At 39.0% G+C, this 13,075-nt stretch overlaps 1 protein-coding gene across 50 annotated transcripts in view; it reads right to left on the bottom strand.

Moving 5' to 3' along the window:
* The window catches only part of ANK2 (ankyrin 2), a 320,751-nt gene that overhangs the window by 46,561 nt on the left and 261,115 nt on the right, over positions 1–13,075 (bottom strand). For 21 of the 50 annotated variants that reach the window (XM_053403733.1, XM_053403711.1, XM_053403729.1 and 18 more), the window contains 4 exons: positions 12,407–12,479; positions 8,610–8,754; positions 5,094–5,196; positions 3,055–3,158 (listed from right to left, as the gene is read on the bottom strand). In XM_053403733.1, the coding sequence (XP_053259708.1) occupies positions 3,055–3,158; positions 5,094–5,196; positions 8,610–8,754; positions 12,407–12,479 (425 nt within the window). Of the gene's footprint in view, positions 1–462; positions 505–3,054; positions 3,159–5,093; positions 5,197–8,609; positions 8,755–11,482; positions 11,540–12,406; positions 12,480–13,075 lie in introns of all 50 variants that reach the window. The other 29 variants (XM_053403696.1, XM_053403706.1, XM_053403694.1 and 26 more) reach the window with 3 other exon arrangements.

The following is a 13,075-nucleotide window of genomic DNA, read 5'->3' on the forward strand; positions in this document are numbered from 1 at the left end:
GGTCCCATTTCCATTCTGATTTCCAGATTAACACATTTGACATTAATTATATGTCTTTATTTTTTCAAGTTGTTCACATGTTCATATTAGGGTTCATTTTTGTTTATTTTTCTGACTTATGTTCCTTGTTTCCAATTTCTTATCCTATCTGCTTCAAAATTGATGCATTCATTGCCATAGTTCCCTTGTCCGTGATTATGAGGGGAAATTGCATCTTGTTATTTTCAAGGATATGAAACTGCTGTTCATAAGAAGCTTTTTTAAAAAATAAAAAACTTTATTGTAGGAAGTTTAGAAATACTTTATTAAAGGAACAGCATAGAAATACTATTTGGTTTAGAAATACTTTAAAAGCTTATATGTAATTTTATTTTTATTTAAAGAGCTTCCAGCTGCTAGGTCCTGTTTCCACTGCTGTTTGTGAGAATACCATACTGGGTTAAAAATAAATAAATCAGTTACCTTGTTAGCAGTGATCCAATCTCCTTTTTTGAAGACAGGCAGCTAAGAATGATAACTCTAATTATTTATCAATTTTATGCACCAGTGCTACATTCCCTCCATAATCCTCCCACCTCCATCAAAAATGAGATAAATTTGGGAAATTATCATGGGAATTACAATATCCTGAGTTTCACAATTGAAAATCTTTCAGAAATATTATTCACTAATTGGTATTGGCCATTAGAATAATGGAGAACAAAAACCTTAGATTATCTGTGTGAACACTCATAATAAGAATCAAACAGGATGAAAAACAACAACCTACCATGCAGTCCAGCCCGTACTGACAAAGGAGACTTACCCAACCAATATAGTTCAATTTAATCTGTATAATCTAGCGGGCCATTCAGATGTTTCCCTGTAGAAGTGTGTTGAGGAGATACAGATTGTGTGGGCAAAGCCTATGCATGAACAGCTTGTACACCCATAGGCTCTGTGCAGATAACACAATCAATGCGTGGATACTGGGAGTCAGGGGTAGCAGGTGAGATCCCAATCCATCCTTCACAAATTGATTACATGAAGATACGTTTTCTAAACAAGCTTTAAGGCCTTCCCCTTTAGTCTAGTGCTCTGTTTCAGGCATGAACTTCAGAGCTTCTCCATTTCATTAGAAGTTGCCAATTTATACCTGCATTCCCTTCCTTTGTGGAATAAATGAATGCATTTTCTGCAGGCACACATACACACGTTCTCTGTGCACTGAGGTAGTTACACGGAGAAGCTCTGAAAACGGAATCCATCATATGCTGATACTTATTCACAGAGTAAACTTAATTGAACTCCATGTATTTTTGCCTATTGCATTTATTTTTTGCTTCCAAGTTAAAAAAAAAATCTAGCTGATATTGTGCCATTATTTTACCAAGCACACAGCTGGAAAAAAATATGGTTGCCAGTATGCATCAGTTCTGATGTAAAGACCATCTGTTCATTCCAGTCTTTTTCTTCCTCTTGCCACTCTTTCTAAATGCATCCAAACTGGTGATAGATATAATCCTGTTCAAAATTTGACACTATCAAATTGTATTTTGTAATCTAAGGTATAATAATGAAAGACCCAGCTCTTCAAAGTACCATAACATCAAATTAAGATAATTGATAATGAAACTATGTTATTAAGAACATTATATGTGCCAGATTGCTTAAATGGGTGTGGTGCTGGTATCCCTTCTCTCTTGACATTTTCCATGTCCTACAGATTCTAGCTCTAGTCAATTGTTCTTCACATCTAGGTGATGCAGGAGTTCCAATCATGTGGAAACATATGTGTGGGCATTTACTCATGCATAGGCTCTTGGGATGCGGGTGGTGCTATGGGTTAAACCACAGAGCCTAGGACTTGCCGATCAGAAGGTCAGCGGTTCGAATCCCCACGATGGGGTGAGCTCCCATTGCTCGGTCCCAGATCCTGCCAACCTAGCAGTTTGAAAGCACGTCAAAGTGCAAGTAGATAAATAGGTACCGCTCTGGCGGGAAGGTAAACAGCGTTTCCATGCGCTGCTCTGGTTCACCAGAAGCGGCTTAGTCATGCTGGCCACATGACCCGGAAGCTGTATGCCGGCTCCCTCGGCCAATAAAGCGAGATGAGCGCCGCAACCCCAGAGTCGGTCACGACTAGACCTAATGGTCAGGGGTCCCTTTACCTTTAGGCTCTTGGTATGCACATGGCCAGTGATGTGCAAGACATTGGGGGTGGAGTCAGCTGTGTACTCTCACTGCCCTGTTTAATCAAAAGCAGCTTATACATGACTGAATGGAATTTTTATGGTTCATTGTCTCTTGAAGCCTTCCCATCTAAACTGATGAAGGTCTCCTGAAAGCAGCTAAGAACTGTGATTGTCAATTTTATCCATTATTACAAGTATAAGAAACTGTAAAACTGGATGCCAGTTACTAGCTAGTATAAAACTGCACCTTTCCAAAGGTACTGACATTCAGTGGCTCAATTGGGTATTTTGTAGACTTTACACTTTAGATGTAATGTATATTCTCCTCTTATTTTGAAATGTAGTAAGCCATCAGTGTTGTGTCTGAGAGTCCTCCCATCAGTTATGCTGAGTGAGGCCCTTGACTTCTGCCCCAAAGCCCCACATGAAAGCACCACTGATATTTGCTTCAAGTTGTAATATCTTCAATAGAACATGGTCATACAAGGTCTGAGCCTTAACCTGCTGAAATCTGGACTCCCAATGATTTCAGGATTCAACATTATATTCAAGAGCTTTAGGTCTGGCTTAGGGCATGTCCACATTATCAATTTGCATTTGTTTCAAACAAGTTTAACCACCATTGCTTCTAGCAAAGAAATTTGTTGGGATCTGCAAAAAAATATTTTTCACTGACTGTTGAAGTCACAAATTCTTTGGAGTGTGGAGACGTAATGCTACAAAATGGCTTCAATATGAAGTGTAATTGAGTCCTTTAATCTGAATGGTTAGAACTTTTGCATTGAAACAATAACACAGGAAAATGCACATCCAAAATAAGCATTAGTTCAAGCTGACGAGATTCTAATTATTATCTTCCTTTGTCTTCTGTATTACTTACCCAGAATGAACGGGGCTAGCAGAAAGAGTGACATTGTCCAGGTTGTCAGGGCTCCAGCTTAAGCGATATGAATTTCTCTCACCTTCTTTGGCCAATGTGGATACCTTGAAATGCAAATAAATTTAACTTTTCTGTTTTTGTACCTTTGTTCTTCTCTTTATTTACAACACTGAACCAACCCAAACCAATGTTTTCTATGCCTCTGATGGAGTTGGTTCACAAAAAGCTATAAAATTCTAAAATGAAAGTGAAAAAGGTCATGTGTGTAATTTAGTTAATGACCAACTAAATATACTTCTGAGTTATTTAGATTTCAAGCTCTACTCTGGAATCACTGTGGCAGCATTTAATTGCTCCTAAATGATTCCAGCCCAAAGGATTGCCATCCAGCTAAGTTATAGTCAGAGTAAACTCAGTGAAATCAGCTAACATAACTTGAGTCCATAGATTTAAATGGGTCTATGCCGAGTATGCCTTAACTGGATAAACCCCTGTAGCTTCTACCACTAGAAAGTGGCTACATAAAACAATATCAATTGCTGAAATGGTGGAACATGCTCAAATTGTCCAAATATGAGAACAAAAAAGAAATATATAAATATTTGAACTACATTTTTTGCCATTTATTAATTTTGGGGGAAATCAAAACAACCTAGATTTGCCTCACCAGGTACTAATGTTTCTTGTGCCAGTACTATTTCCTCTGTCAGTTAATTTCTGTCAGAAAATTATAGAACCTGGATATACAAGACTTATAGTCATTCCTCCCTTTAGACATGTATATTACTTCAGCTGTGAAGCACATAGATAATATTTATCTTCTCGGAACAGTGTATATACTTCAATTGGGACAAATGTGATTGCAAAGCCATTTCCGACTCGGGAGGAGAGGGGGTTGCGGGCAGAAGTCCCTCCCACATCTCGCGCGGGGGCTGGCCCTTGCCCCCGCGTGGTTAGGGAATCCCCGGGCGCGTCAGCAACCCGGCCCACCAATCAGCAGGCCGGGGAGGCGTGGCCTAGCCTATTTAAGGCTTGGCGCGACCGGGGACCGCCCTCTTTGCCCCCTTTACAGCTCAGCGAGCGGTTTTCCCAGCCCACCCTCCCTTTAGGATTAGCTAGCTTTGACCTTGCTATGGACTTCGGTTGGTCGCCGCAAGGGGCCTGGTAGGAATTTTTCCAAGTTGGCTCACTTCAGGCCTTTTGGTTTTTTCGCCTACCTCGTAGCAAACGTCACAACTTATTTCGGTATTGGCGGTTAGGCATTGGCAGGGGTCTATTGTTATGCAAATGAAGGGGGGAAGGAAGCGCCATCACCTTCCCCAAAAGTATGGGTAGTCCGGTAGAGGACTCCGAGGGGCGTGGCCTTGTCCGAAACCTAGGGAGGTAAGGGCCCCCGGCACGCCCCAGGGCGGTGACACCCGTGGGATCCTAGTTGGCGTACTTCAACAGGACTCCCACGGTTTGTGGACAACCCTTCCCGGTCCCCATGCCGGGTGGTCGATAGGAGCCAATGCCTAAGGCCAATACCTTCCAATTCTGTAATCAATAAAGTTGTGGCCTTTTTATGCCCATTAACCTAAAATTCTGTGTCTGGCGTCTTTATTTCACATGGGGGAGGGGTCTTGCCACGCAAAGGACACTGACCCCCCCCCAAGAAAAACACAGCTATACAGAGAATGCACTTGCAAATATTGTGTCTTATGAAGCAGTTATCTGCTTTATACTAAGTGGAAAATAATCTCTGTCCTCATTTGGAAAACCTAAGCTGCTGACGAAATAAAACTGCCAAAAATTGGGTGAAACTTTGCTGTAGATGTATTTAAGCATTTTTTCATGCTACTTTTTTTTGCTGACAACCATAAAACAGTATTGTGAATGACAGAGAGAAAAATAATTCAGCTAGACAACATTATAAAATCAGACCCACACAGAGCAGTTGACAATTCACCCAAACAGTGACAATGCATAAAAGACAATTAAGAATGGCAACATTAAAGTTACCAGTTTGAGAGGTTTGCAAAGCTACCATAACATCTCACCTGGTGGCTGGGGATAACAACTGTGTCATCAATCATGGCGCTGTCTCTCAAGTAGGAGGCGTGGCTCAGAGTATGGGACCTGTCTGAACTGAAGGATCGTAGGCTGGTAGGTTGGCAAGATTATCAGCAGTTGAGATGGTGTTGTGAAGATGGGATTGTGGGCAGAGCAAAGGAGTGAAGAAAGCATGCTATTAGCAAATAGAGTGCAACTTCCAGGGGGATGATTTAAGCACTCCAATAAAACCCTCCACTCTCCCCCCCCCCCAACTTTCTTTCTCTTTTCTCAAAACCATTGGAATCCAACAGAATCCCATTCTGTTCAATCTACAGTATGGAAATAGTTTGAAGTAGTGACCCTGTGGCTTAATGGTTCCCCTTATTCTTAAAAGTAACAAGCAACCCATTCTATCGTTCTTTGTCCTGTTGAAATATATATATTTCACTCATAATTTTAAGGGAATTCTTCAGGAAGGAAAAAAAATGAAGTTCCTCTGACAAGCAACGGTGTGTACTTAGTCCCCTGGAAGGTACACAGAAGGTAGCCAGCCATATGCTCTTTTCATAGTACACAATTCTGCCTTTATATACCAGCAGAATTTATAAACAAGCAAAAACAAAACAAAACACTGTCACCTTTACGTCACCTTTATATGCACAACATATAAAATCATTTGCAGTAGCAATGATAGATGCAAAGCAAAATAAGCTACTTTCGTACATCAACTAATGGCTTAATTGAACTAACTGCTATCACCTCAAATATCAAAATGCAAACATACTAAGCTACATGGAGTTTCGGCTATAATTATGTACCTCAAATATTGATTAAGAAGCTTAAATCACTGAAACTATTACCAAGCTATAGTTCATATATTTGTGCTTTGTGTGCAATACTTAATATGTTTCCAGTTGCCTAGTAACATAATAATGTTAGGAATGAATTAAGATTGAAGAAACAGTTGAGTAGCAACATTTATTTACACAGCACATTTTACTACCTCAGTGTTAACTATTAATGGATATTAAACTTGTAAATAATGGAAAAAAATATTTCCCATCATTAGTACATAAGTATATGTAGCTTACTATATATATAAAGATTATATTTGATATGTTCTTAATAGTTCTTATATTGTGATCTGCGGTTGCAATTCTGCATGCAATGACATGTACAGAAATCCTGTCAGTTTTGATTGGATTAAACTGAACTGAACTGATTTCAGCCGATTGATTGATTTCAAGCAATGGCTTTCCAGGGACCCTAGCTTTCCTCCCATGAGCAGAACAGAGTTCACAGAAGAGGGTTTTAGTGCTTGGGGAATTTTTGGGAATGGCATAGGCTATAGTGCAAAGGCCTGCTGATGGAGAAAACAGTTGGTGCCTCCCTCCCATAAATGGAGAGAGAAGCAACTTAGGACCCAAGTCATTGTCATCAGGACATTTCAGCCCTAAAATTGTATAATTATCTTTTAGTCACATTTTAACTGCTGAGGTATGATATGCAATGCAATCCTAAACATGTTTACAACACATGTGCCTCTGTGCTAAAAGGGAGTTAGTCCCCAAATTTGCAAAGGCTGGTAATAGCAACCTTGCATTTTTAAATAAACCTTGGAAGTGACAATAGCATAATAACTGTTACGCGTGTATCATTTTTAACTGAAGGAAGTTGAGCTAAGTCAAGTTGTGGGGTGTTTTCTATATTAAAAAAAACAAATAGAATTGTTCCTTTAAAAAGCAATGTAAGTGTTAAATATGTGGCTAATATCACGTCTGCTTTGGCCACAAAAACTTGGTCCTCAGAAAAATTGCTTGGCCTTCATTCAATTTTATCCTTTCTTTAAAAAAACCAAAAACTTCAGTAGCAAACCCCATTCTTTATAAATTATTGAAGCATCTGGAGCACCACCATGCAAGGTTGGCAAAGGACCCAAAATGATGCTTTGTTAATTGAACGTTACAATAGTTAACATCATCCAATCAACCAGACATATGTAAAGCTGACATTACTAGAGGCCTTTAAAGATGTTACTTGGTTTTTCTCTGGTGGCTGCAAACCACAACAACTGCAATTCATTCAGGTTCCTATCTGGATCCTGGGACTTGGTTATGCATATACCCCATTTGTGCAAAATATTGACTTTAGCCATCGATGGCTGTACAAAGTAAACAAAAATTAATGATAAATCAGGGGTCAAAATACCCCATTAATATTTTCAGGCAGATATGAAGATACTGTTGTCTTTAGCTACCTATGAAAAGCAAAATGTAATTTATTTCAGATATGCTATTGAGGTATCTTAAGTAAAGCTGACCTGACAAAAAGAAACTCAAGGCTGTTGATCGTAAACAGATGCTATCCATTAATTTCAAGCTATCCTCAGCCACACCAATTATTTATCAAGGCTTTTCTTCTTCTGACACCTTTTGTACTTTCTAACATTGAGTTAGTGATTCATAGACTCTCACATAAAAGGACCCAGGAGCAGTGAGACTAGGACCTCCAGGGCATTTACTCATACTTGTCAGAGACTGGTTTTCTTCTTGTATGTCTTATTGAGCAAAGTCAGGTACAAGCAGTTCTTTCTATCTATTGTAATAGCTATATATAATTGAAAATGGGCAGCATGTTCACTTTGTTATCTTTCTGAAATCAGTATGTTTATTGTTTTTTAAGCCTGCCTTCAACTGGCAGCATTGCACATGCCGCAAAATAATGAGTTAAGATTTTGGCTGAGATCATCGTTAATTGCAACCACAATGGTATTTTAGTTGTTCCTTCAAAACTGACCAACTGTAATAAACAAAACCTTCAAAATCCTCCAGCACATCTACAGCATGGATGCGGGTATTTAATGACAGATGCCACAAGGGAGCACTGAAGAGAACATCATTTTCATGCTGTATAATACCTACCTGGGCACAGTGCTAATGAAAGCATACAAAGAGGGGAGAGAGAAATAATAAACATGGAACATGATTGTGAAAGAAAAACCATGATTGTGAAAGAAAAACCAGAGGATCTAAAGCTGAGCTTCTTAAAATAAGTCAGTTCCATAAGCCTGGGCTGGCTAATAGAAGGAAGAAGGTACGTTTCCCATAGCACAAAGCAATGGCACAACCACTGCATTGCATAGGCTTTCTTTACTGCAATGAAGATCCATATATTTCAGCAAACAATATCGTATGTTTAGTGCTTTTAATATTCAGATGGAACATCTCTGTACCTTTCATTTTCATGTGAGCTGTGATTAGGGTATTTGGCTGAAATCTGAGGGGGGAGCTTAATGTACACATTTCAAGCCAGTTCTCCCTCAGTAAATATTCTCCCTCAGTAAATATTCTTCCTCAGTAAATATTCTTCTATGAATCTACAAGGTAGGCATTCTCCATGCCCACCAAGTCTCTGGGCCTTGAAAGTGTCCTAAAAATCATCCACATACTGTACTGGGTGTTTATTCAGCAAAAATACTATAGATGTGTTAGAAAAATATAATATTCTTGGTGTAGTAGTACCTGTCAGATCGGCCTCCTTCCAGGCTGTACCTCAGGTAGTTCATACCATCTAAGAACTGGCTGCTGGGTAAGGAATCGTCGCCTAATTCTTTCAGATCTTCCGGTCTAAGATATTCTCCCCCATCTCCTGTCATAGTGTCGTCACCTTGAGCCAAAACACATACAAATTCACAAGATCAATAAACTAATGAAGCCCTACAGCACTGGAAAAGTATGGTCACATATTAGGTGGATCACCTCAAACACAAACAAACAAAACAGGGAACATTATCCTCATTCCTGAAGCACAGCAAGCACAAGCTGTTAATACACACTAAGAAAACACTGGCAGATTAAGTGGGATGATATCAGTGTAAGTTTTAAAAAAAACCATCAACAGCACCTCACATTGAATCAGTCTTTTGTCCTTTGCCATTATACATACTGTTGGCTGAACTAATTTTACTTTTGTTCCTTTTTTCCATTTAGTTTCTTGGACACAGCTGGCCTCTGACAGAAACTGCTTCCACATGAGACATTAAAATTTGACTTTGAGCCCCTGTTGCACTATTATGTGCCATATGAGAATGTCATTAATGTGGGACAGAATGTAGAAAAGAAACAGAAATATATATTCTAGCCAGCAGAGAGTTTATATTGGCACTATACTCTCATTTTCAGAAAAGCTCAATTAAGTATCAGATGTGAACACAGAAAGCTGCCTAATGTTTGGATCAGGATATTTGCCCATTTAGTTCAGTATTGTCTACTCATACTGGCAGCAGAGGTCTTTCCCATCAGCTCCTACCTGATCCTCTTAAATGGAGGTGACAATGACTGCACCTGGGACCTTCTGCATGCAAAGCAAGGAAGAAACAGCATATATAAAATCTGGTGGGGAATATATGTATATATAAAGAGGGGGGAGAGAGAGCTTGTGCAAATGGAAGAGCTTCTCTGGACCTGTGGTGGGGAGCATTTTTCTTTTGCAGTGATCTTCCACTAAGACAGAAACAGGCCTTTTATGAACTGTGAAAATGTTTGGATCCAAGCAAGCGTAAGTTCTGGATCTTAATTCAAACTTTGTAAGGCACAAAGGCAAAACTGACTTTCAGATTACTTTCAAAATAATAATAAAAAGTGTTACATTAAACATTCCAACCATAACAGAAAATGGTTCACATTCATTATGAGGCAATGATGCATTGGATCCAGACTTAGTCATGCGTAGAGCAGACCCAGTGAAATTTGTCTTAAGTTTGTCCATTCCAAACATGAATGAATCCGAGTCAAACCCTATGACTACACATTCTTCACCTTGAACCAGCAGCATCTAGTAATGAGTGCTAACCTAACAGTCTTGCTGTTAGGTCCAATGAACCAGACACTCTCTCTATAGTAAACACAGTTACCATGAGAAAGAGTGAAGACGTATCTGTTCTGATGATGCTCAAATGGAAAAGCAGATGAGGAACTGGGGGATGTATTCCTCTTTTAAAGGAATCCATACTCTTGTATCCTCCTCTCTCCAGGTACTCTTTCACTTAAACTTAAATCATGTCAGGGATTTATAACAGGGAAGGGGAGCCTGTGACCCTCTGGACATTCTTGGGCTCCAACTCCCATCAGCCCCAGTCATCATGGCCAATGGTCAGGGATGATGGGAGATGTAGTTCAACAACACCTGGAGGGTCAAAGGTTTGCCATCCCTGGTTTGGCGTGTTATTCTTTGTGCAAATCTTTGTAACCATAGCTACTTCAGGGTATTATATTGCCACTTTGACCAGCCATGCTGTCTAGACCCAAATAATTGTCAGTTAAGTGATTACAGATGGGCGTCACATTATGTCAGCCACACACAGCTCCCAGAAGCTCTAATGGAACTGTCAGCATCTGAACCGCTAAAATGGAAATACTGAACATCTGTCCCTGCTGAGTCGTGAGAGCAGCAGCATACAAAAACCGTATTCTTGCAATCGTCTGATGGGGGGAGGAATACAGGAAGAACACCCCCCTCCTGAAATAAAGGCAAACACTGGGGCATTTTGCTGGAATCTTTAGAAACCTGTTTCAGTGGTAATGACAGGTAACGCATCCACTACATTAAAGAAGCCTTTCTGCAGGTGTTACATATTCATCATATTTCACTATATTCATCGCTTTTTTGAACAACCTGGTAGGTGGCCATATGCCAATACAGAGACTACCTAGTTAAACTGCAAAAATCCTTAATTTTCCTCTAAGAAGAATTTTCAAGGCCTTGAACAAATATATTAGGTTATTGAAATACATTTTGGGGTGGGGTAGAGTATTCTTTCTTAACATGAATCTGAAACTTTTAGTATTCTATCAAAACTGCATTCTACACAGCATAACATGATTTCAAATAAGAACTTGACATTTTCTTCTAAAGAGGAAGCCATCTTGAGGAATGTCACACAGTGAAGAAAAATCACCATCATTGTTTCTTAATATTTATCAGTGGTCTCCCTGTTAATGAATCCTGATGCCCTAGGAGGGCACAATACTTAGTTAACTTACAAGAATACAACCATACAAAACTAGCAACTAAATAGTAAGATCACAGAAGGTAATTTTATCGTTCCAATATACAAATCTGAATTTGTAGAACATGAACTATGTCTTAAATCTTCTTAAAAGGCAGAACTAACCATCCAGAGAGCCAGCTACAAAATTAAGGCTCTGTTTTGGGGGCCAGGGTGGGCAAAACTGAAATCATGCAGAGACCCACACACAAATTCACTGGCATAGATCAGAGTTAGGCATTCCATAAACACGTGTCTCGGTTTCAGAAAAGAGGTGGGACAGTAAACAATTAAACAATAAAATAAAAACAGTTTTGTGCCTCACTCTAAGAACTCTTAACACTTTACCTGCATCACTAAAGGCATCCTCATCAGTGAAATGATCATAGTCAGAGTGTTTAAAAGCTGCATAACACATAAGTTAAATTTCAGGAACAGGGTCAAAAGGGAGCAACTAATGGCATATGGTAGACTGGGAAGAAATGTCATTACCTTGCAACCAAGAGAAAACCAAAATTATTTAAAATAAATATGGAGGGGGTGAGGGAGCGGTATATATACTGAACAACAGGAGGAGGATTAGAGAAAATCAAAGTGATTCTTCACATGGTAGATCAGTCTAGAGGCCAACACTGGATGAATCACTGGAGATTCATGATCTGATCCTCCTACCTTCAAATTTCTCTTTAAAAGCAGCCGTTTGATGAGTAGCCCTTTCACCTCTGGCATTTTCCAAATACAAATAATGTACTCTGCTCACCCAGCTATTTGCTCCAATGGAGAAAATATACAGGTACACGTATGCTTATCCTAACAGGGCAAACAGCAGCTGCAAGATGGTAGGGAGGGCTAAACTGAGACCTCCCAAGAAATGAGATGATAAGAAGCTGCCAGACCATTGTTCCATCTAACTCAGTATGATCGACATCGACTGGCCAAGACTCCTCAATGTTTTCCACAGGACTGTTTCCTAATTCTACCTGAAGATGCCAAGGACTGAACCTGGAACCTTTTGCAATCAAACCACATACATTATCACTTAGCTACGGCCCACCTTCATCTAATCACAAATCTTTGTCTCTTATATTTGATGCTAACTTATCTTTTAAATAAATAAATAAATAAATAAATAATAAATAAGCAAGCAAGCAAGCATTTGTACATTTGTTTTTTAGCTTATGGTTTTTTTTCAATCTTTTGAATTAGCCACTTTAAGTAATGTTCAGTATATATTATAACCAGTCTGGCTCATGTGGTTTGTGGTCAGCTTACCTTCCTCATCAGACACATCCAAGACTTCAGTCATAGTTTCAGGTACATTGAGCTTGTGTTTCTCAGTTACAGTCTGGATAAGAGAGAGAAAAAGAGACATCAATAAACAGGTTAAATAGTGAAAAACAACAACAACAACAAAACACCAAACTGCTAAATATAAAAAAAGAAAAAGAAAATACTCAGGCTTATACAAATTTATCATAGTATTTTTCAGTTAAATCACATTTCAGTCTCACTCTGACATTTGAATCACGTTCTTCAGTTCTCATGGTTTTTCCCCCTCCACAAAAGATGTCATTTCCTTTTATTGCTACAGAAAACTTGGTCATGTGCTGTAATGAGCAGCAGTTTCCTCTAGCAACTGGTTTTGCATTTTAAAATGCTTTTAGCAGATTTGTTAATTGATATACATGCAAAACATATTCAACCCTTTTGAGGCAGGATGAGTTCTAAAAACACATTAGGTAACGTCTACAGAAAGAAGTTAAAGGATGCATATGGAACTTGTTAAAGCTGTAAAAACCCTTAGAAATGAAGCTTTGAACGATGCAAAATATTCAAATTGAAAAAAGATGCGAACTCTGAGCAACATGTCCGATGAACCTGCACCTAAAATAGTAACTTTATTACTTTCTCATGTTTTACCAGTATATTTCTATTAGCATT

Source organism: Podarcis raffonei, chromosome 9 (genome assembly GCF_027172205.1).
Source record: "Podarcis raffonei isolate rPodRaf1 chromosome 9, rPodRaf1.pri, whole genome shotgun sequence".
Taxonomy (NCBI): Eukaryota; Metazoa; Chordata; class Lepidosauria; order Squamata; family Lacertidae; genus Podarcis; species Podarcis raffonei.